Source organism: Acinonyx jubatus, chromosome A3 (assembly GCF_027475565.1).
Source record: "Acinonyx jubatus isolate Ajub_Pintada_27869175 chromosome A3, VMU_Ajub_asm_v1.0, whole genome shotgun sequence".
In the NCBI taxonomy this organism is placed as follows: Eukaryota; Metazoa; Chordata; class Mammalia; order Carnivora; family Felidae; genus Acinonyx; species Acinonyx jubatus.
In genome coordinates this window covers 65,340,218-65,360,751 of record NC_069388.1, presented here as the reverse complement: position 1 = coordinate 65,360,751, position 20,534 = coordinate 65,340,218, and the positions used below count along the sequence as shown (strand labels likewise).

Genomic DNA, 20,534 nt, shown 5'->3' with positions numbered 1-20,534 from the left:
GAAAATAGAAAAGTGGATGGTTACTGAAGGAAAAGGAAACTAAGTAGGTTTTAGAGCGAAGTTACAGGCATTGATAATCCTAATGGGGTGTTACATTATTACATGCTAGGCAGGCAATCAATTAAATAGACCTTCATTACATGTAATAATTAAGTGAAAAGGAAGGCCAGCAAAGTATTTGGGGCAAAGATTAACATGCCTGGGTGCTGAGTTACAGTAGTCTCCAGTGTATTAAACATGGGCTTTGGAGTTTTATCTCAACAGTGTTCATATCACTGCTGTGTGTAAAACTTGAAGAGGTCAGTGTTTTCTAAGCCTCAGTTATTTTGCCTGAAAAATGGGTATAGTTGAGCCAACTGGTTTTTAACTTGATTTTTACAATAACGAAGGTAAAGTACTTAGCATAGTTCTTGGCGTTTGCAGTAAGTGTTCAGTTGATGTTACTATGCTCTTAAACCAGTTATGACTCTAAAATGAGGGAGTTGGTCAAAGTTAATCTTTCGCAGTTCCAACAGTTTTTCCAATCCCTACATTTTGAAGTTTACCTAGGTTAACAGGGTGGAAGGGGACACTATTTAGGGGTACTTTGGTATATCATACTGATTTTTATGTTCTAATCTTCACAAAAGTTACAAAATTGGCATTTTGTTTTTATAGGAAATTGAAGTGAGCAGTTTTATATAATTTAGTGGGTCATGTTTGGCACGTACTGAGCTGGATGCAAACCTCCATTCCACTTCCTACAACAATCTTATGGAACTCAGGACTATTTTTGAAAGCTTTAGTCCTATGTTCAAATCTTAACCATATTGCCTCTTTTAGTATCGCAGGATTATGGTAATTGATAATTCTTACCCTAGTACTATCTGTAACATGTTTGCTCTCAGATAATTTTTTTTTTTGAACATTTATTCATGATTGATAGAGACCGAGCATGAACAGGGGAGGGGCACAGAGTGGAGAGACACAGAATCAGAAGCAGGCTCCAGGCTCTGAGCTGTCCGCACAGAGCCTGATGTGGGTTTCTAACTCATAAACCGTGAGATCATGACCTGAGCCGAAGTTGGACGCCCAACCAACTGAGCCACCCAGGTGCCCCATGCTCTCAGATAATTCTAACATAAATCATCACTACTGCAGTTAATAAAAGTGATCCATACTTCAGGATGTATTTTACAGAATTTTTATTAAAGATCTAATGCCTAACAGGCACTGTTGACCTCTACTTAGTATATTCTTGAATTCTCAAATGCATCCTCCCTTTTAAAACTGCTGTTATGATAACTTGAAAATAAATCTTAAAATTTTCTCAGTGATACTGTACAAGACTATGTTTTCTTAAGAGGACATTTTGTTTATCCTACATACTTAATCTGTCTTACTGGTGAAGTCCTAGAAGTCATTGACCTATGCTGTTTCTATTTTTGAGATACGCAAAACTATTTTCTCATCTAGATGTTCTTTTCTATTTCACACCTTGTATGGGTTTCTAGACTTCTCTGTACCTTTCATCATATTCCTTTAGTCTCTAGAGTACCAGTCCCTAGTCTGCTGAGCCAGTTTTACAGGCTCAGCCAAAATAAGAAAGTGAAATGAGGAACAGTGATAGACTTGATTTAATCTCTTAACATTTGTGAAAACTCTGGTTATTAGCCTTTTGGTCTTATAATTTCAGTTCTTGGTTTCAAACTTGATGCCTGGTTGTCCCCACCCACCACCACCCCCCACCCCCTTGCTTTTAGTTAGTTTTTTTTTTTTTTTTTTTTAAGGCTCTGTTGAGTTTAGAATCCCAGTATTTTTGGTAATGTTTGTTTATTTTTGAGAGAGAGTGTGCCTGTTTATTTTCAAGAGAGAGAGTATGTGTGTGTGTGCGTGCACGCGCTTGCGTGAGTGGGGGAGGGGCAGGGAAGGAGGGAGACAGGATCCCAAGCAGGCTCTGCACTGGCAGCAGAGAGCCCGATGTGGGGCGCAAGCCCATGAACTGCAAGATTGAGATCAGACGCTTAACTAACTGAGCCACCCAGGCGCCCCATAGACTCTAAGTATTTTGAGAGATGGAGTCTACTAGTCTCTCACAAAAAGTCACCTATAGAATCTTAGGCCCTGCCTCAGAATCTGAATCTGTATTTTCAGAAGATCCCCAAACGTTTTGTATGCACATTATTATTGGAAAAGCACTGTGCTAGTCCATCCTCTGGTTTTAATAGGCAGGGAAACTGGTCAGCCATATATATTCAAGTATTTTAATCCCTCCTGTGTTCAGAAGACTCAGAATTCAGACAAAAACCTGTGTTTGGGACATGTTTAAAAATTAGGGGAGCAACGATTTGTCAGAATGAATTCTCCAGTGAAGATAGGCACATGATGCTTTGGGGTATAAGGGATTAGGCTAAGGAGGACTTCCCAGAGGAGTTGACTCTTGAGGTTTGTCAAGTTGTCAAAAAGGAATAAATAGCGTAAGGGGAGACAGCATGAAGATGGCATATTTGGGATTTCCAAGTATGTATCTGAGCGTGACATTTTAATGAGGGAAAGGAGATGAGGCTGGATTGTGAATTTTGCTTTTGTCCCAAAGGCAATGATAATGATAGTCTGTATTTACTGAATGCATTATGCTAGACATGGTTCTGAACATTTTGCTCAGATTAGTCTCCACAACAACCTGGTGTGGGCAGGTACCGATTTATTTAATCACCTTTATAGACGATAAATCACAGCAGATGCTGAGAGTGGTCAAATCCTGATAGTCCTGGGAGGAGAGGGATTCAAGAATGAGGTAGTGGAGTAATCAATACAGCAATGGCAAGTGGAGGTCAAGTTTGATAGTTGAAAAATCCCCCATTGGATTTGGTAATTGGGTCACTGGCTAGTTCAGCAAATCCAGTTTTAATAGATGTGTACACGTGTCAGATTAAGATGGTTTTAGGAAAGTATGGGAGGTGAAAGCCTACTCTTGAAATCTGTGAAAGTTAAGGAGAAACTTTCTGGTACAGTGGTCATTGGGGTGCTGGAGCAAGACCCGGATATGAACTCTGCCGCTGCCACTTGTATGCGATGCCCAGTCAACTATATATGCTAACCTGCCCAAGGAAGCCTCGGTTTCCTCACCCATAAAATGGAGTTAGTATTTGTTAAACAGGGTTGTTATGAAGATTGAATTAGAGTAATGTGTGAAGTACTTAGAACACCAGAGGTTCTCCATAAAATGAAATTATTAAGGTTGAGGGGAGAGTTTGTAAAGATGAGGATGTTTATAGGTTGAGAAGCTACAGGTAGAGGTTGAAAGCGAAAAGAATCTGTCAGAAGAAAGGGTGGTTCTTGGTGTCACAGCTAGGGAAGTCCACTGTCTCTAGTGCTTGCTCCTCAAATCAAGAGGCAGGAGAGACACCCCCAGAATTTCAATCCGGAGGAGTTTAGAAACAACCTTAAAAAGTGGGTGCTAAGGCTGATTTTCGCTCTAAAGCTGAGTATGCCTACCAAGCATACCGTCTCCCTGCCTGGGGGTGTGGGGTGGGGGTAATCTGGGAAAAGGCCGGTGGGGATTAAGGTATGCTCAAACTCCCACAAACAGTCTTTTGTAAGCCTTTCTTGGCGCAGCTACCCACCCCAGGGCTCTGTGGCGCCTTCAGAGCCCTGTAGACTTTCTTACTGCACACGTGCGTGACAGCCTCGAACGGATTTCCTGTGCGCGAGGCTTGGGGCGGGGCCTCGGTGTGTCCGCCTCTCGTCTCACCACGCGACGCGAAGCTGGCGGTTTGCTGGTGGGTCCCCTGCGCAGGCTCAGGAGCTCGCGGACCCCAGGCGCCTCCGGACAACCGGACGCCAACCACGGCGGAGGGAGCAAGGAGGTTGCCGTGCACCAGCCAGTTATGGCCTTCACCTCCAATACCCTAAGGGAAGGCCTGGGACCTGGCAGTTCGGTGGTCACCTCGGTACAGAAATCCTCCCCCAGGCCCCCCAGTCCTCTGCACCGGCTCCCATGCCTCTGTAATGCTGGGCCCTTGCACCCCTCTGTTAGTTCTTCCTATCTTTCCCTTCGCTCATACCTACCCGTAGTACTGTCTTCCTGATCTTTATCTGAGGTCTACTTCGCTCTATTTCCTCTTCCTTTGCTCTCTCTCATCCTTCCATTCGCCCTTTGTTTTCTTTATTTTCTTTCCTTCCCTGCTACTAACTGCGCTGGACAGCCGCTTTAATTTTCTTAATTTCCCCCTCTGCCTAGAGAGGATTGGTTTTTCCTTACTTAGTCTGATGCACACGTTTTTGCCTCTGCCTCCTATTTTAGTATTTATAAAATACTTGAAACTACCTGCGTTTAGTGTCTGGGGGAGGGATGGTTAGCCTATCTTTTGTAAAAGTGATTCACCCCTAAATGAATTTGAAGTGATAGATGGGTGGAGTTTAGATCACGCCTGGGGCAAAACAAAGCAGTGTCTGCTGAGTACCTTCCTTAAGAAGTACCATGTTTACTTCTCCCTTCTTCCTGCTTATTTTCCTGGTTCTAGGTAGAGGTGGGAGACCTGTCTTGACCTGCCTGAGAAAGTTAGATTTCTGTGACTTTAAATGTGCAACAGAGAAGATTCAACAGAAATCTTATAAAGGGAACATATAGGAAGAAATTCAGACAGCAGTGTATGTTGAAACTAGCTCAGGGGTACTCATAAGTAGAGTGAATATAAGTTGCTAAATAGAAAGAATGAATTATATTTATATCAGTTTACTGATTAGATTGTTTATTATTTCTAATGCATCGTTGCTTGAAATAACTTACATTTTGTCGTTATAACAAAAGCATTATAAATGAAAGTACAATTCAGTATTTTAATGACTATACCTTGTGGAAATAGCACAAAAGGAAAAAAATAAACAACTGTGTTCTGTTGATGGTGAGGCAGAAACGAATGTGGAATAATAATAAATGGGTATAGAATACTTACTATGGAAGACAAGAACGTCCTTGGAAACTAAGGAATATCAAAAATAATTTGTTTTTTAACTTGGCAGGTGAGATGTTAAAAATAAAAGCTACTATTTTTGAGTACTGCTTGTGGGTACAGGTCTTTAAATGTATAATGCCTTATTCTCGTGCCAACCTTGGTATGCCTTATTTATATACTCCTAAGAGGGAGTTAAGGCTAAGGGTTAAGTAACGTGCCTAGTTCTCCTAGCTAGTAAGTGGCAGAGTTGGAGTTCAAGCCCAAGTCTGTCTGACTTCTCTATCATTCTGCCTCTTTAAGTGTCACAGCTAGCTGGACAAGCTGAGAGAACTGGCTGTATCTTATTTATATGATACATGTTTGGTAGTCTTTGTAAATCCAGGAAACAGCAGTTTTCAACATTTGCCACATAGCCAGGAATTTGTATCCCAATATCAGATTAATTTGGTGACTATACCCTTCTACCTTGAACTCCCAGCACCATTACCTGAACCATAAGCATATTATAATAATACAGTTTTAGATCTACATAACTCTTTCCTTCCTAAGAACACCACATTTTGTAACATCTGATTTGCCTTATGACATCTCTGGAAGATGAGATTATTTATTACTCTCATTTTTCCCAAGGGAATTTAGATGATTAAAACCACTTCAAATCATAAAATAGCAATTTGAGGAAATATTATAGGCAAAATTTATCATTATGTAGCTTTCATTTTAATTCAGGCTGACCAATTTGGTACAGGTGTTGATTTCTTCAAGTTTTATAAAATATATTTAACTTCCAGGGATCACCTCTCCAATGATTAAGCACATTTTATGTTTGTTAATAGAAACGAACCCGGAAGACATCATCTTTTCAAAGAGAAGGATGGTGGAGAATAGCATTACGAGTATGTATGTATATTTTCATTCTTTCTATTCAAGTGATTCTTATTCCTATTGATATTTTAACCAGTCCTTACCCTTTAGGTCACTAACAATTGTTAGAAAACAGTGGACCTCATCTCATATTTATAATTTTAGTATCAGCATATGACTGACAAACCAAATTTAATTAAATTTAATTTAAATTTTGGATGCAGTAAAAAGTAAACTGGGAATCTAGGTGCTTTACAGGATATCTAGATGAGGTCAATGTAGTTTATGATGGTGGTGAGATTACACAAGAAAAAGCCTCCATTCTAAAAAGGGGTGTGGGTTTCAGTTTGTTGTTGTTGTTTTTTGGTTTCAGTTTTTATCTTAGTTAGATGGCAAAGAGCCTATGAGAACTTAACATGGTCAATGTAGGAAAGCAAGGTGATAATATATCAAAGAAAAATAACCAGGAAATTCCCCCTTTCAAGAGACATCATTTCTGTATTGTAGAAATATTTTCTATCCATACCCTTCAATAACAGAGGGACCCATAGGTCAAAGCCTTCTTGAAATTGATTTTAAGGGTGGAACCAAGTGCAAAGTCGGTTACAAAACAAAAGTGACTAAACTTTCAGGTCTGGCCATTCAACCACACTGTGGTTGGGATTTGAAAGTACCAGACCTCTTATGGGACCCATCAGATCACATGATCTTCCCATTCATCCTCAGCCTCATGTTCTTATTTTTTAGCTTCTCACTTGAGAGCTAGAAAGAAACCTGTCGTTATCTATCAAACAGAAATAGGCTAACTTTTTTTTTTTGTCAAGAAACTGTCCTGAATGGTTTCACGAGAGATCTGACACTTCTAGTCCAACTGCATCTCAAGTTTTAGTATCTCTGAGGTTACTTTTTAAAAAGTTAAAACTTTGACTATGGCCATGACCCATTTGCTATATAATTCAGCAATTGTCTCACCAAGGAAACAATCATGATTCTCTGGAAATATTGTTCTGTTGAGGGTGTCTACTGTATTTGATAAAATTTTATTAAACTTAAAAAAATTTTTTTTTTCAACTTTTTTTTTTTTATTTATTTTTGGGACAGAGAGAGACAGAGCATGAACGGGGGAGGGGCAGAGAGAGACGGAGACACAGAATCAGAAACAGGCTCCAGGCTCCGAGCCATCAGCCCAGAGCCTGACGCGGGGCTCGAACTCACGGACCGTGAGATCATGACCTGGCTGAAGTCGGACGCTTAACCGACTGCGCCACACAGGCGCCCCAGATTTTATTAAACTTTAAAACAGAGAAATGCTCCTTAAGAGTGACCCTTCTGGGGTGCCTGGTGGCTCAGTTGGTTAAGCGTCTGATTTTGGCTCAGGTCATGATCTCATGGTTCGTGAGTTCAAGCCCTGTGTTGGGCTCTGTGCTGACAGATCAGAGCCTGGAGCCTGCTCTGGATTCTGTGTCTCCCTCTCTCTCTGCCCCTCCCCTGCACATGCTCTCTCTCTCTCTCTTTCTCAAAAATAAATAAATGTTAACAAAAAAAATTTTTTTTTAAATGCTAAGAGTGACCCTTCTAAGAATGATGCTTTAGGGGATGTTACCCATTCACATACTGATCTGAAAAAATGATGTCAATTTTCCACAGAATACACCTATCCCTGGCACTTACCACTTGAAAACTTTTATTGAAGAATCCCTATTAAATCCAGTGATAGCAACCTACAATTTTAAAAACGAAGGAAGAAAAAAACCATCTCTTGTGCAAAGAAACGATCCAGTACTAAATGACCTTCCCCTGTATGTACCTCCTGACTTCTTGGACTTGTTAAAGAAGCAAGGAGCCACTTACTCATTTAAAGACAAACCACGGCCAAGCCCCAGCATGCTGGTTTACAAAGATCAGGTAAAGTGCTACTTTTTTGTGGGTAAGCTACTCAGAACCCCTGAGGAAAATATTCTATGTACTTAGAGCGCATCTTCCCCAGGAGAAATTGCAAACCTTTATGATGCTTTATTTTCTATAGAAATCAAATGAGGGCTGCCTAATATGCAAGTATGTCCAGCAAGATTTTTCCCTGTGATGTCTCCTTCACCTAAGGAGAATACATGGGGACAAGTTATTCCCTCTCTGGGTATTGTTGGCAGGATTCCCCCGACTTGGGGGACTTGGGGGGCTTCTGAGATCTTATCTGTGATTGGGCCATACTTCTGTTCTGTCAAGCAGTTGATGCCGGGTACCCTCTTCTTTTAACGAGAAAAGTTTTCCAGTGAGTAGTACCCTTTAATTAGAGTGTGAATAGACCTAGATCCCATAGCGAATGTTTTTCAAAACTTTCTTGTAGAAATGAGCACTGTGGTACCAAGAAGGTCAGAGTCTACTCTCTGCCCCGCCAGTTCATTCATAACATTGGTAGTAGACAGAGTACTCCTATGCTTACAGCCCTGTGCTAGGTTCTGTGCAGGGGAGATGTTCCTGACTGGGGAGTATTTGAGTAACAATACAAGAGCAAATATATCAAGTGCTAAGATAAATAGCATGGCAAGAAATGCCAGGGGAAGTTCAGTGTAGGCTGGGTTCAAAAGCTGCAAGTCTCCCTGGATTAAATAGGACCCAAGCTGGACCTTGAATAATACATGACATTTATGTGGCTCTTTATAGCTTATTGTGAGTTTCCACATGTAATCTCTCAGTTGTTCTTCCCCAACATTCTGAAATAGGTGGAACAGATGTTATCCCCATTTTATATGTGAAAACCGAGGTGAATAGAGACTAAATCATTTGTTCAGAGGCATGTAGCTGATAAGTAGATGACGCATTAATTTTAACTGAGGGTTTCTGGGCCCAAATTTGGTGCTTTTTCCAGTGTGTCTCCAGCCATGAATGAGGGGCAGGGTTTGGATGGGTGGATCCAGAGTAGGTGTTTCAAGGGAGGGGCATAGCATTCTTTTTTTTTTTTTTTTAATTTTTTTTTTCAACGTTTATTTTTGGGACAGAGAGAGACAGAGCATGAACAGGGGAGGGGCAGAGAGAGAGGGAGACACAGAATCAGAAACAGGCTCCAGGCTCCGAGCCATCAGCCCAGAGCCTGACGCGGGGCTCGAACTCACGGACCGCGAGATCGTGACCTGGCTGAAGTCGGACGCTTAACCGACTGCGCCACCCAGGCGCCCCGCATTCTTGAAAGCCTGTTCCAGACTGGCAAATGCAGAGTTGTGACTCGGCCTTTGGGACTTGGGACTTTGGGCCTCCCATTTGTAAAGAGGCCACCTGGGGCTTCTGGGAGGGGCACCTGGATGCCTCGGGTGGTTAAGTGTCCGACTCTTGATTTGGGCTCAGGTCATGATCCCACGGTTCGTGAGATGGAGCCCTGCGTCGGCCTCTGTGCTGAGAATCCGGAGCCTGCTTGGGATTCTCTCTCTCCCTCTCTCTCTGCCCCTCCCCACTCTCTCTCTCTCAAAATAAATAAATAACATTTTTAAAAAATTAAAAAAGAAGCCAGTAATAGTATCAGTCTCTACAACTTTTTTGGAATATTATTGCGATAACCTGAGAAGGAATGCATTGTAACTGGAGGTTGAATTAAATACAAGGGCTGTGGTTATGAAGATGGACAAGAAATTTTCAGCAGGATGAGCACATATCATAGCCAATATGTAAACCCTTCTTGTTGCTTTGCAAATTATAGCTTTGAACCAGGACAGAATGGTAAGTGTTCATTGGGTAAATCTTATCCTGTTTGCTTCAGTGGATAAATACAAACACTAAAGTATGCTTAGACTTTTATGGCATGGTATCAGTAACTGTGCTACATATGAAACCATTCTGGCCACCACCTCTAGAAAACCATTCTTCCTCATTCTCCACCACCATTCACTTCCCTTCTACTTCCTTTCTTCTTGCTTTTAGGAGTTTTTGAGGGTAGATCAAGACCCACTACTGAAAGGAGAAAACATAGAAGGTTGATATTAGGCAACATTTAAACCTTTAAAAGACCAAAAGAATTTGGCTTACCCAGAGGGAGGGATAAAACCTGAAAACATACTCTTCCTGTTTCTTTTTCCTCTGTCTCTCTCTCCACCTCCCCCAAAGGATTGTACTATAGAAACTGGAAGAATTGAATGTTTTCCTAATTTTCTGTTTGAAAGGTATACGATAATGTTCTGAGGGGGAGAGCTGTTGAGATGTGACATTGTTTACTCACCAATAAAATTCATAATTTTATGAACCAGAACTCTGGCTTTTAAAAAACCAGAACTAAGTATAATAATAATTTGAATTTGAGGTAAATAGAATATACATTGTTGTTATTTATTAAGACAGAACAACATTCTCCAGCTTCACAATTTTTAACAGTATATTCACTTTATACCCATTAGTGCTGCTTTTTATTTGTAAGAACGTTTTTACAGTTTTCAACACCTTTATTCTAAAGCATGTAATTCACTGGAGAGTCTATATCAAAGACGCTTGTCATATATATGTGTGCGTGGGTGTGTGTTTGTACATGTGCATGCATATGTGTGTGTATACTCATCTATGTCTGGCTCTTTCCAAAGAGTATTTGAGATGGCCCTTCAATTTTTACAATAATTCTTTTTGTGTTTAATTTTGAGAAATAATAGATTATTATTGTAGGACATGTACAGAAGTGGGGCCATGTGTCTCCCCATCTGTAGTGTGATGACCTACCCTTTGCCCGGTCACTGCTCATCCTCTGCTAGCCCCTGGGTTCCTTTCCCTCATTTCTGGATGATTTTAGCTCCTTCACACCACCACTGTCTCCTGTCATGATTTCAGGACACCCGTACATGATCTTCCAATAATCTGGCTTCTCGGTTTCTTGAATTCTCCTCTGCCTCAGCTCCTGACTCCTTAGAGTTTTTCAAGATCCATCATTTCAACTCTCCCCAAGCTCAACTGTGTGCAGCCCACTTTTATCACCCTCTCCTAATCTTCTGTCTCGCTCACCCTAGCACCCCAGCCCCAACAGTTTTTCCATCCTTCCGATCTGTAATCCGTGGATCCTCCTTTTCACTGCCTCTGACTTTCTGATGTTTTCTGTCTTTGCAAAGCTGCAGTTCCAAGTTAATCATTAGAGTTTCTCCCTGTGTACACCCTCAGTTCCCTTGCCATGGTGGCTCATCTTATTTGTCTGGCAAGGCCAGGGATTTAACACTGGTTAAATCCAAGTCTCTGGGAACTTTGTACTTGTATCCGTGTAGCCAAATGACTCATCTCATTTTAAATTCTTCACCTCACCTGGCACTGAATGGACTTCCCTAAGTGTGTGTTCTCTGCCACTCTTGTGGGTGGCTTTATCTCACATCTCCCCTCTTTCCATGCCCCAACTCCTCTTCCTCAACCCTTGTTCTCTCTTCTCACCTCTTCAGCCCCTCTTCCCTCACCTCTTCATGTTGGAGTGTCTCTGGCACTCACACATCTTCCCTATCTACACTCACTCCCTTGGTGATCTCATTCAGTCCCGGGGCTTTGGACACCATCTATTGCTTTGAAATTTCCGAATTTATATCTTCTTCCCAGACTTCTCTCTTAAACTCCAGATTCATATATTGAACTGCCTTTTTGATTTCTGCACTTGTGTGTCTAATTCAGGGTTTCTTTGGACAGGATAATTCCTTGTTGTGGGGGCTCTTCTGAGCTTTGTAGGATGTTGAGCAGCATTCCTGGATAATTAGTTTCCATTAGCTAGTTAGATGCCATTATCGATCTCCCCCTCCCAGTTGCAACAACCAAAACTGTCTCTAGACATTTCCAAGTGTTCCCTGGGGGTGAGGGGGAAGTAATAAAACCAGCCAACCAACCAGCAAACTAATCCACCTCCTTCCTGATTGAGAACCTTTGTGATAGTGGGCATGATCTCTGAGTAGTTGTCCTCAGGGTCAACAGGTTTATTGTGAAGTGGCTTCATCTTACTATATTCTCTCTCACTCTCTTCCTGCCCCACTGGCCTCCTGGCTGCTTCTTGAGCTGGGCCCTCCACCCCAGTATCTTTGCACTGGATCTTCCTTCTTCTGGAATGCTCTTATTCCAGGTTATCTGCATGGCTCACTTCATCTCCTCCTTCAGGTCTTTCCTCAAGTGTCACTTTCTCAATGAGCCCCATTTAAATTGGCCACCTGATGGGGTGCCTGGGTGGCTCAGTCAGTTGAGCGTCCAACTTTGTCTCAGGTCATGATCTCGCGGTCTGTGAGTTTGAGCCCTGTGTTGGGCTCTGTGCTGAGAGCTCAGATCCTGAAGCCTGCTTCAGATTCTGTGTCTCCCTCTTTCTCTTCCCCTCCCCCACTCATGCTCTGTCTCTGTCTCTGTCTCTGTCTCTCTCTCTCTCTGTCAAAAATAAATAAACTTAAAAAAAATTTTTTAATTGGCCACCTGACACTCCTGACCTTCTCTACCCTGGCCTTATTATTTTTTCTTTAGCACCTATAGCAATCAATATACTATATAATTTACTTGCACTTTGTATTTATTATTATTTTATTATTTATTATATTTATTATTATTTTATTGTCTGTTTTTTTTCCATGAGAGTGAAGCTTCATGAGGACATGAATATTTATCTGTTTTGTTCACTGTTACATCTTTGCCTCTAGAACAGTGTCTGATGGTTAATATTTGTTGAATGTGGAATGAATGAATGATTACCCAAATATCTGAACTCTGACTGGGACTTACTCTATTTGTTTCCTTTGATGTGCGATTTTCTTTGACTATGTGTATTTGCTCATTGCTCCTCAAAACTTGTTTTCATGGATCCTAAGATCCAAGATGGAAGTGTTTTCCTTCAGCTTTTGGTTCTGCTGATATTTTGGGGAGCTACCAGTATGGTGCCACTTGAAATGCACTGCTTATATGTTCTTGGATAGTTCCAATGATGGGAATTTGGACTGGAATCTGTGAAAGGGACCACCCCAGGGGTACACTTTCTCAACGATGGATTTTTTTCCCCTCTTCCAATTCTGCTTAGCACCATGGCAACTCTTTCTACAGACCCTTAACGTTGGGTGATGTGGGAGAGTTTACTTTCACGAAGTGCTCTTTTAGGGCCTCCAAGTCCTGTGGGTAGGACTCCCATTAGATCACCATCATTGATGGGCCCAGGCTTTGACCTCTGGATCCTTGTAGAACTCTGAAGTTCCCTCAGTCCCTCAGACACAGCTCGGTTCTTCTGCTGAGTTTGGTCTGGACCAGTAAACTTTCTCTGGGCAAAACTAGGCCACAGTGCCTCTCTGGATTTTTGCTATGTCTTGGCTTGTGGTTCTTATGATTCATTATTGTATTGTTAGCAGTTGCATATTGTTTTAAAAACTCTATTTGCTTTTAATATTTTATTCCTTATTTCCATAGTCGTCTGCAATGGAAAGTTTATTATCTAAATAACCTAGCTTGCTATAAATAGAAACCAGATCTGTTTTTTCTGCTTAGAAATAGACTGAATCTTTTCCACACCATTATATATTCTCTACATCATTTTATTTTATTTTTTAAATGTTTATTTATTTATTTTGAGAGAGAGAGACAGAGAGAACAAGTGCACATGCGAGCATGCACAAGTGGGGGGAGGGGCAGAGAGAGAGGGGAGAGAATCCCAAGCAGGCTCCATCTCACAAACTGAGAGGTCATGACCTGAGGCAATATCAAGAGTCGGATGTTTAATCAACTGAGCCACCCAGGTGCCCCTCTCTACAACATTTTAAATAGCTGCATAGTATTCTACTATATGGCATATCCTAATATATTCAACCATTTTCTGCTGTTAGTCATAGAGTGGAATTGTTGGGGAAAGGGTATATATGTATCTAAGTCTTTGGAGATGCATTGCCAAAATTATCTTACAGAAAAATTGTGCTAGGGGCACCTGGGTGGCTCATCTGGTGGAGCATCTGACTCTTGATTTCGGCTCAGGTCATGATCTCAGGGTCATGAGATTGAGCCCCGCATTGGCTTGGAGTTGGATGTGGAGCCTGCTTAAGAGTCTCTCTCTTTCGCTCTCTCTCTCTCTCTCTCTCTCTCTCTCCTCCTTTGCCCCTCCCCTGCTCATGTTCTCTCTCTCAAAAAAATGAAAAGAAAAATTGTGCTATTCTGCAGCTTCATCTTACAGGATATTGTAAGTCCAGTGCCATTTTACATCTGCTGTTTATGTTTTCAACTAGAAACATGAATTAAATGACTCGAATGAGAAAATTTTTAAGTATAAGGTTGAAATCAATATGCTATGGGAACTTCCAAATAACCTGAAGTCAGCAAAGTCTGTTCCCAAGTTTCCCTACAATGCACAGGACAGGGAGAAGATGGTGACTCTGACCCAGTGTGTAGCCAATGAGTCAGTAATTGTGTGGCTTCAACACTCTTGCATCAAAGGGTAAAAATGAGTCATATTCTCTTATAATCCAATTGAAATAGTCTGTTTTAAAAATGAACAAAGGATGTGAACTAGCAATTCACAGGCATACCAGTTACTAAACACACACACACACACACACACACACACACACACACACACACAAAACCATAAAGTGATGCTTGGCTTCAACTAATAATGAAATAATTACAAAGGGACAAAAGCAGCTAGACACAATTCTTTGCCTGTCAGATGACCAACAATTTAAGTTTGATGATACCCATTATTGGCAAAGAGGGTACAGAAGCATATTCTCATACACTGTATAATACAAATTATTGCAAGTATTTTGGAGGGTAATTTGTCAGTTTCTAGCAGTGTTTTAAATGCACATAGTAAGGGATTCCACTCTCAGGAATTTACAAATGGTCTTACAAAAGTACAATGAGATGTTATACACAGTACTGTAGCATTGTTTATAATTTTATTTAATCAGAGGACTAATTATATAATGGTACATCCATACAGTGGTATATTGTGCAACCATTAAAGATAATGATGTAAATCTATATGTGTTGATATGGAAGTATCTCCAAGGTATATATTATTAAATGAAAACACACAAGGAACAGACAAATATTATAGTATAATCCCATTTGTATGAATAAAATCAAATATACATATATATAATGTTAAATGCATCCTTCCTTTTCTTGAGAGGTACTTAAGCAATCATTAACTGGTTTCCTCTTGAGAAGTGAGGGTTACATTACATTTTCCATTTTAAATCTTCTCTTATTTACTTCCTCTAGGTTGGGAACGTTTCAGTGAAAATCACAAACAAGATTTAAAATTGCTTGAAACTTCTGTCTAGGTTAGCTTTAGCCTTAGAAGATGACGCTCATGTAAAAGGAAACAAACTTGGTGATTCGGCCTTTCCCCACCCCCATATTGTAAGGAGGGGGCCAGGCTGGAAAGGCACCCCTGTTAACTTAGAAAATTAGCCAAAGGATCCATTCTAATGTGTTCAAAAGACATCCTTGAACAGCTGATTGGGAGACTGAGGTTGAGAAAATCTGGTTGATACATTGATAGTTCTTAGCTGTGTTTATAGCTTTGATGCTATCTCTGAAGACATGTTAATATGAAAAGCGTACCATAGTAAAAGAAATGTCTGATGGAAATTTCAATAGGATGGTTTTGCATTGAGCAAAATATCAACGGAGAGAAACGTTGCGCCCAAAGAGGGGCTGGCAAGTAATACTGTAGGGAACTCAAGAGGTAAATGTTGGGATAATGAAGAGCAAAATGTAGATGAGACAGTTCGTTGTTCATTTAAATTTAAAAAGTGGCCCTCAGAGTTGGCTCATTTAGCAAATATTTTTTGAGGTTCAGTTCTCAGAGAGTATCTGTAAGGCAAGGCAGTAATTGTGAAATATGCAAATATGTCAAGAAAACAGCTAATGAAAATGATTTTTGAAAAATGGATATGGAGAACCCCTCTCAGGGACTGGGATGCATTTGTAGTTCTTAGGGTTCTTTTGGAGCTGATGAAAACTACAAGATACTGGCATAATTAAGAACAATATCATTGCTATCATGAGGCAGACTTCTTTTTGAGAAAGTCCTATGTTGTCTATTTCTCAGACCCAAGTCTGAGCAGTGAATCAGTGATACTTTCATATGACATAAGAGACTTGACTTCTCAGAGATACATTTGGTGAAATTTCCACCAATAGTGCTTAAAAATATTGCACCTGCTAGCCCATTCACTTCATTCACCTTATGATTATTCTAGTAGGGATTCTAAAGGAGTGAAAAATGTGTTTCCTTCTGTCCCACCTATTTATAGATCTGGGTTTTCAAAATATTGTCACACCAAGGACCTAATAAGTAGAGTTGGATTTTTTTTCACTTATTCCAGGTTTCTGACATTGATGGTGCTGGTACCACCCTACTGAATTAAGTATCCACACTGAGATCCTGCCCTATTTTATGATCCCAAGATTGTAAGATTTCTGAGTGCCTAATCAATGTGAATTGAAACAATTAGCTAGAGTCAGGTCTTTTTATGGGCACATAGTCTATATTCTCTGAGCCGTATCTTACAAATGAAGAATTCAGAAGCATATGTTGAAATTAGGAAAGTATGTGTGTGTCTGTGTGTGTGCGTGTGTGTGTGCACATATGCATACACATACATACATACACACATATCCATTCTTTTTGAGTTATATATACATATATATTCCATTAGACCCAAAGATAATGGAACCACCCAGATAGTTTGCAACAAGTTCAGCAATACACAGAGAAACAGTCTCTTATGTAAGGCAGCTATTTAAGATTTTATGGAAAAAAATCAGCCCTCTCTCAGCTATATCAAATAGCAAAGGATGGCCAATGCCAAATAAAATAGGATAAATATAGAAGCTATGGGTAACCAATATTCCTTTCTAGATTAATGCTAAGAGTTTTTCCACGAGTACTTTACTATGTAAATCTTTTGTGATTGCTGAATATAGAAGAATAAACAGCTGCTTAAGATTTTTTCTTAACTTTTCAGTTCTCTTTCTCATTTCTCTTCCTCTGTATGTGTGTATATGTGCATGAAGGAGAGAGAGCACAAGAACAATGAGCATAAACCATATATGCACAATTTAAAGTAAATAGAAAGGAAATATACATGCAACCATCATCAAAATCAAGAAATAAAATGCTGTGGCCCCCAAGAAAGTTGCCTGCTTAAAATACATTCCTGTGCTTCCATGGTGTCATAAACAAACAAACACGTGTTTCCTTGGTGTTTATTATGTCGAGTGAGCAATGAAGAAGGCACAGGTGCATCAGGACAATGTATATATTTCATCATAAAATCTGTATTTACGGTTATTATCACTATATCCACAAAAAGCTGCCTCTGCAATCAAAATTGTATTAGGATGTGAAAGACAGCTGTGGGGTGAGATAGAATGGCTGAACTTCCATGTGGCAGGTGATGCCAGGATATGGATGCCTCATTTTCAACAAAGGCAGTATTATACTTTTAAATCTGATTTTAAAATAATAGGGGGTGGAAGAGATTGTTCATTTCAAGGAATGATTCTTCCCAGGATTTCTTAATACAACTCCTCCCTGCCAACTCCTTCAACATAGGCAGTTCTGGAGGTCTGGTCAGTCTTCCCCTCGCTTCTCCTTATCTATTCCACTCTGTGTGTGCACCAGCTCCTGACACTCCCTTATGTCACACACTTCCGGGCTATTATCTGAAGATCCAGGGACAATGGAGTCACCCAGGTAGTTTGCAGTAAGTTTGGCAGTAGGTAGAGAGACAATCTCTTCTGCAACATTCCTCCTTAAAATGCCCTTCCTTGGCCCCCTCGAGGAAGTCCTGCCTTCCCTAAAACCGCACTCAAGTCTCACTGTCTTCTCCATCTTTAGATCACCCAGATGGATTTATTTATTTATTTACCCCTGACTTTACTGAGGGATAACTGACAAATAAAATGGCATATATTTGCATGCCTCATGAAATGATTACCACATCAAGTTCATTAACATATCCATCACTTCACATAGTATTTTGTGTGTGTGTGTGTGGTGAGAACCCATAAGATCTACTCTCTTAGCAGTTGTCAAAGATACAATACAGTATGAACTATAGTCACTGTGCTGTACATTATATCCCCAGAACTTATTCATCCAGTAACTGCAAGTTTGTACCCTTTGACATTCGTCTCCCCATTTCCCCACCCCCAGACCCTCTCAACCACCATTCTACTCTATGTTTCTATGAGTACCCTTTTCTTTCTTTTTTTTTTTTTAAAGATTTTATTTTTAAAGCAATCTTTACACCTAATGTGTGGCTCAAACTCAAAACCCAGGGACCAAGAGTCACACACTCCAACAACTGAGCGCACCAGGTGCCCCTATATGAGTACCCTTTTATATCCCACATATAAGTGATATGAAGCAGTATTTGTCTTTCTCTGGCTTACTTCACTTAGCATAATGAGCTCCAGTTTCATCCATGTTGTTGCAAATGGCAGGATTTCCTTTTTTATTGTTGAATAATATTCCTGTGGTAGGTAGGTAAATAGGCAGATAGATAAATAGACAGATATTATGCTCATTTATATACACACACACACACATATAATTTATATCACATATGTATTCATTATCCATTTATCCATCAGTGGATATTTGGGTTGTTTCCCTGGCTTGGCTATTTTTGAATAATGCTGCAGTGAACATGGGAGTCAGATATCTCTTCTAGATATTGACTTTGTTTCCTTTGGATATATACCCAGAAATGGGATTACTAGATCATATGGTAGTTCTATTTTTTAATTTTTGAGGAACCTCCATACTGTTTCCTATAATGGCTGTATAATTTTACATTTTTACCAATAGTGCACAAGGGTTTCCTTTTCTCCACATTCTGACCAACACTTGTTATCTCTTATCTTTTTGATAATAGCCTTCCTAACAGGTGTGAGGTGATAGCTCATTTTAGTTTGATTTGCATTTCCCTGACAATTAATGACATTGAACACCATTTCATGTACATGTTAGCCACTTGTATGTCTTCTTTAGAAAAATTTAGGTCTTTTGCTAATTTTTAATCAGATTATTTGTTTTTGTTTTGCTACAAAAACTCATGAGTTGTATGAGTTCCTTATGTATTTTGGATATTAACAATTTATAAAAAAAAAATCCAAAACAATCATTGCTAAAACCAATGTCAAAGAGGTTTTCCCTGTATTTTCATCTAGAAGTCTGTGGTTTCAGGTTTACCTTTAAGTATTCAGTCCATTTTGAATTAATTTTTGTGAGCAGTGTAAGATAGGGGTCTAGTTTCATTCTTTGCATGTGGATATCCAGTTTCCCCATTACCATTTATTGAAGAGACTATCCTCTACCCACTGTGTATTCTTGGTGCTCTTGTTCAATATTAGTGGGTTTATTTCTGGACTCTCCACTCTGTTCTATTGGTCTATATGTCTGTTTTTATTCTAGTACAACACTATTTTGATTACTATAGCTATGGTTTAAAATCAGGAGGTGTGATGCCTCCAGCTTTGTTATTTATCAAGATTGCTTTGACTGTTGGCAGTCTTAGATGATTCCATATCAATATTAGGATTGTTTTTTCTATATGTATGAAATATGCAGTTGGAATTTTGATAGGGATTGCATTGGATCTGTAGATTGCTTCGGGTAGTATAGGTATTTTAACAATATTAATTCTTCCAGTCCATGAACACAGGATATCTTTGCATTTATTTGTGCCTTCTTTAATTTCTTTTATCAGTGTCTTACAGTTTTCGGTTTATAGATCATTCACCTCTCTAGCTAAATTAATTCCTAAGTGTTTACTGTTTCTGATGCTATTGTAAATAAGATTATTTTCTTAATTTCTTTTTCAGATAGTTCATTGTTAGGGGTGCCTGGGTGGCTCAATCATTTAAGCATCCAACTTTTGGTTTTGGCTGGGGTCATGATCTCACAGTTGGTGAATTTGAGCCCTGCATCGGGGGCTCTGTGCTGACAGCATGGAGCCTGCTTGGGATATCTCTCTCTCTCCCTCTCTCTCTCTCTCTCTCTCTCTCTCTTTCTGCCTGTCCCCGGCTTGCTCTCCGTCTCTCTCTCTCTCTCTCTGTCTCTCTCAAAAAATAAATAAACATTAAAAAATTTTTTTAAAAATGGTAGTTCATTGTTAGTACATGGAAACTCAACTGATTTTTGTAAGTTGTTCTGGTATCTTGTAAATTTACTGATTTTATTTATTCTAACAGTTTTTTGGTGGAGTCTTTAGGATTTTTTATGTATTAAGATCATGTCATCTGTGAACGGGAACAGTTTTGCTTCTTTCTTTCCAATTTGGATGCTTTTTATTTTTTTTCTTGCCTAATTACTCTGGCTGGCACTTCCAATGCTATGTTGAATAGGAATGGAGAGAGTGGGCAGCCTTCTCCTATCCTGATCTTAGAGGAAAGCTTTTGGCTTTTCACCATTGAGTATGTGATATTAACTGTGGGTCACTCAGTTGGGTTTAATCTCTTCCTACCCTCAGTCTATTATAATTTTATTTATAGTATTTTATATTAGAATTGTTTATGTGTGTGCCTTCTCACTCCTGCTGGTCAGGGACTATTGTATTCCCCATTACACCCAGCACAGTTCTTTACCTACAGAGCAGGCTCATTAAATGGTAATTGAAATGGATTCGTTGAATCTAGTACATTTAAAATATGATCAATTTTACAGCATTTTTCTATGCATCATCTCAGGCATACTGTCATATAAATTTATGAAGAAGGGGCCCTGGATGGTTCAGTTGGTTGAACATCTGACTTCAGCTCAGG

General features: G+C 39.8%; 1 protein-coding gene across 1 annotated transcript in view; it reads left to right on the top strand.

Annotated features, from left to right (window-relative positions):
- Nucleotides 1–3,729: 3,729 nt before the first annotated feature.
- Nucleotides 3,730–20,534, top strand: part of STPG4 (sperm-tail PG-rich repeat containing 4) — a 46,289-nt gene continuing 29,484 nt past the window's right edge. The window contains 3 exon segments of the mRNA XM_053200561.1: nt 3,730–3,932; nt 5,774–5,833; nt 7,449–7,706. Coding sequence (XP_053056536.1) covers nt 3,870–3,932; nt 5,774–5,833; nt 7,449–7,706 — 381 coding nt within the window. The 5' untranslated portion in view covers nt 3,730–3,869.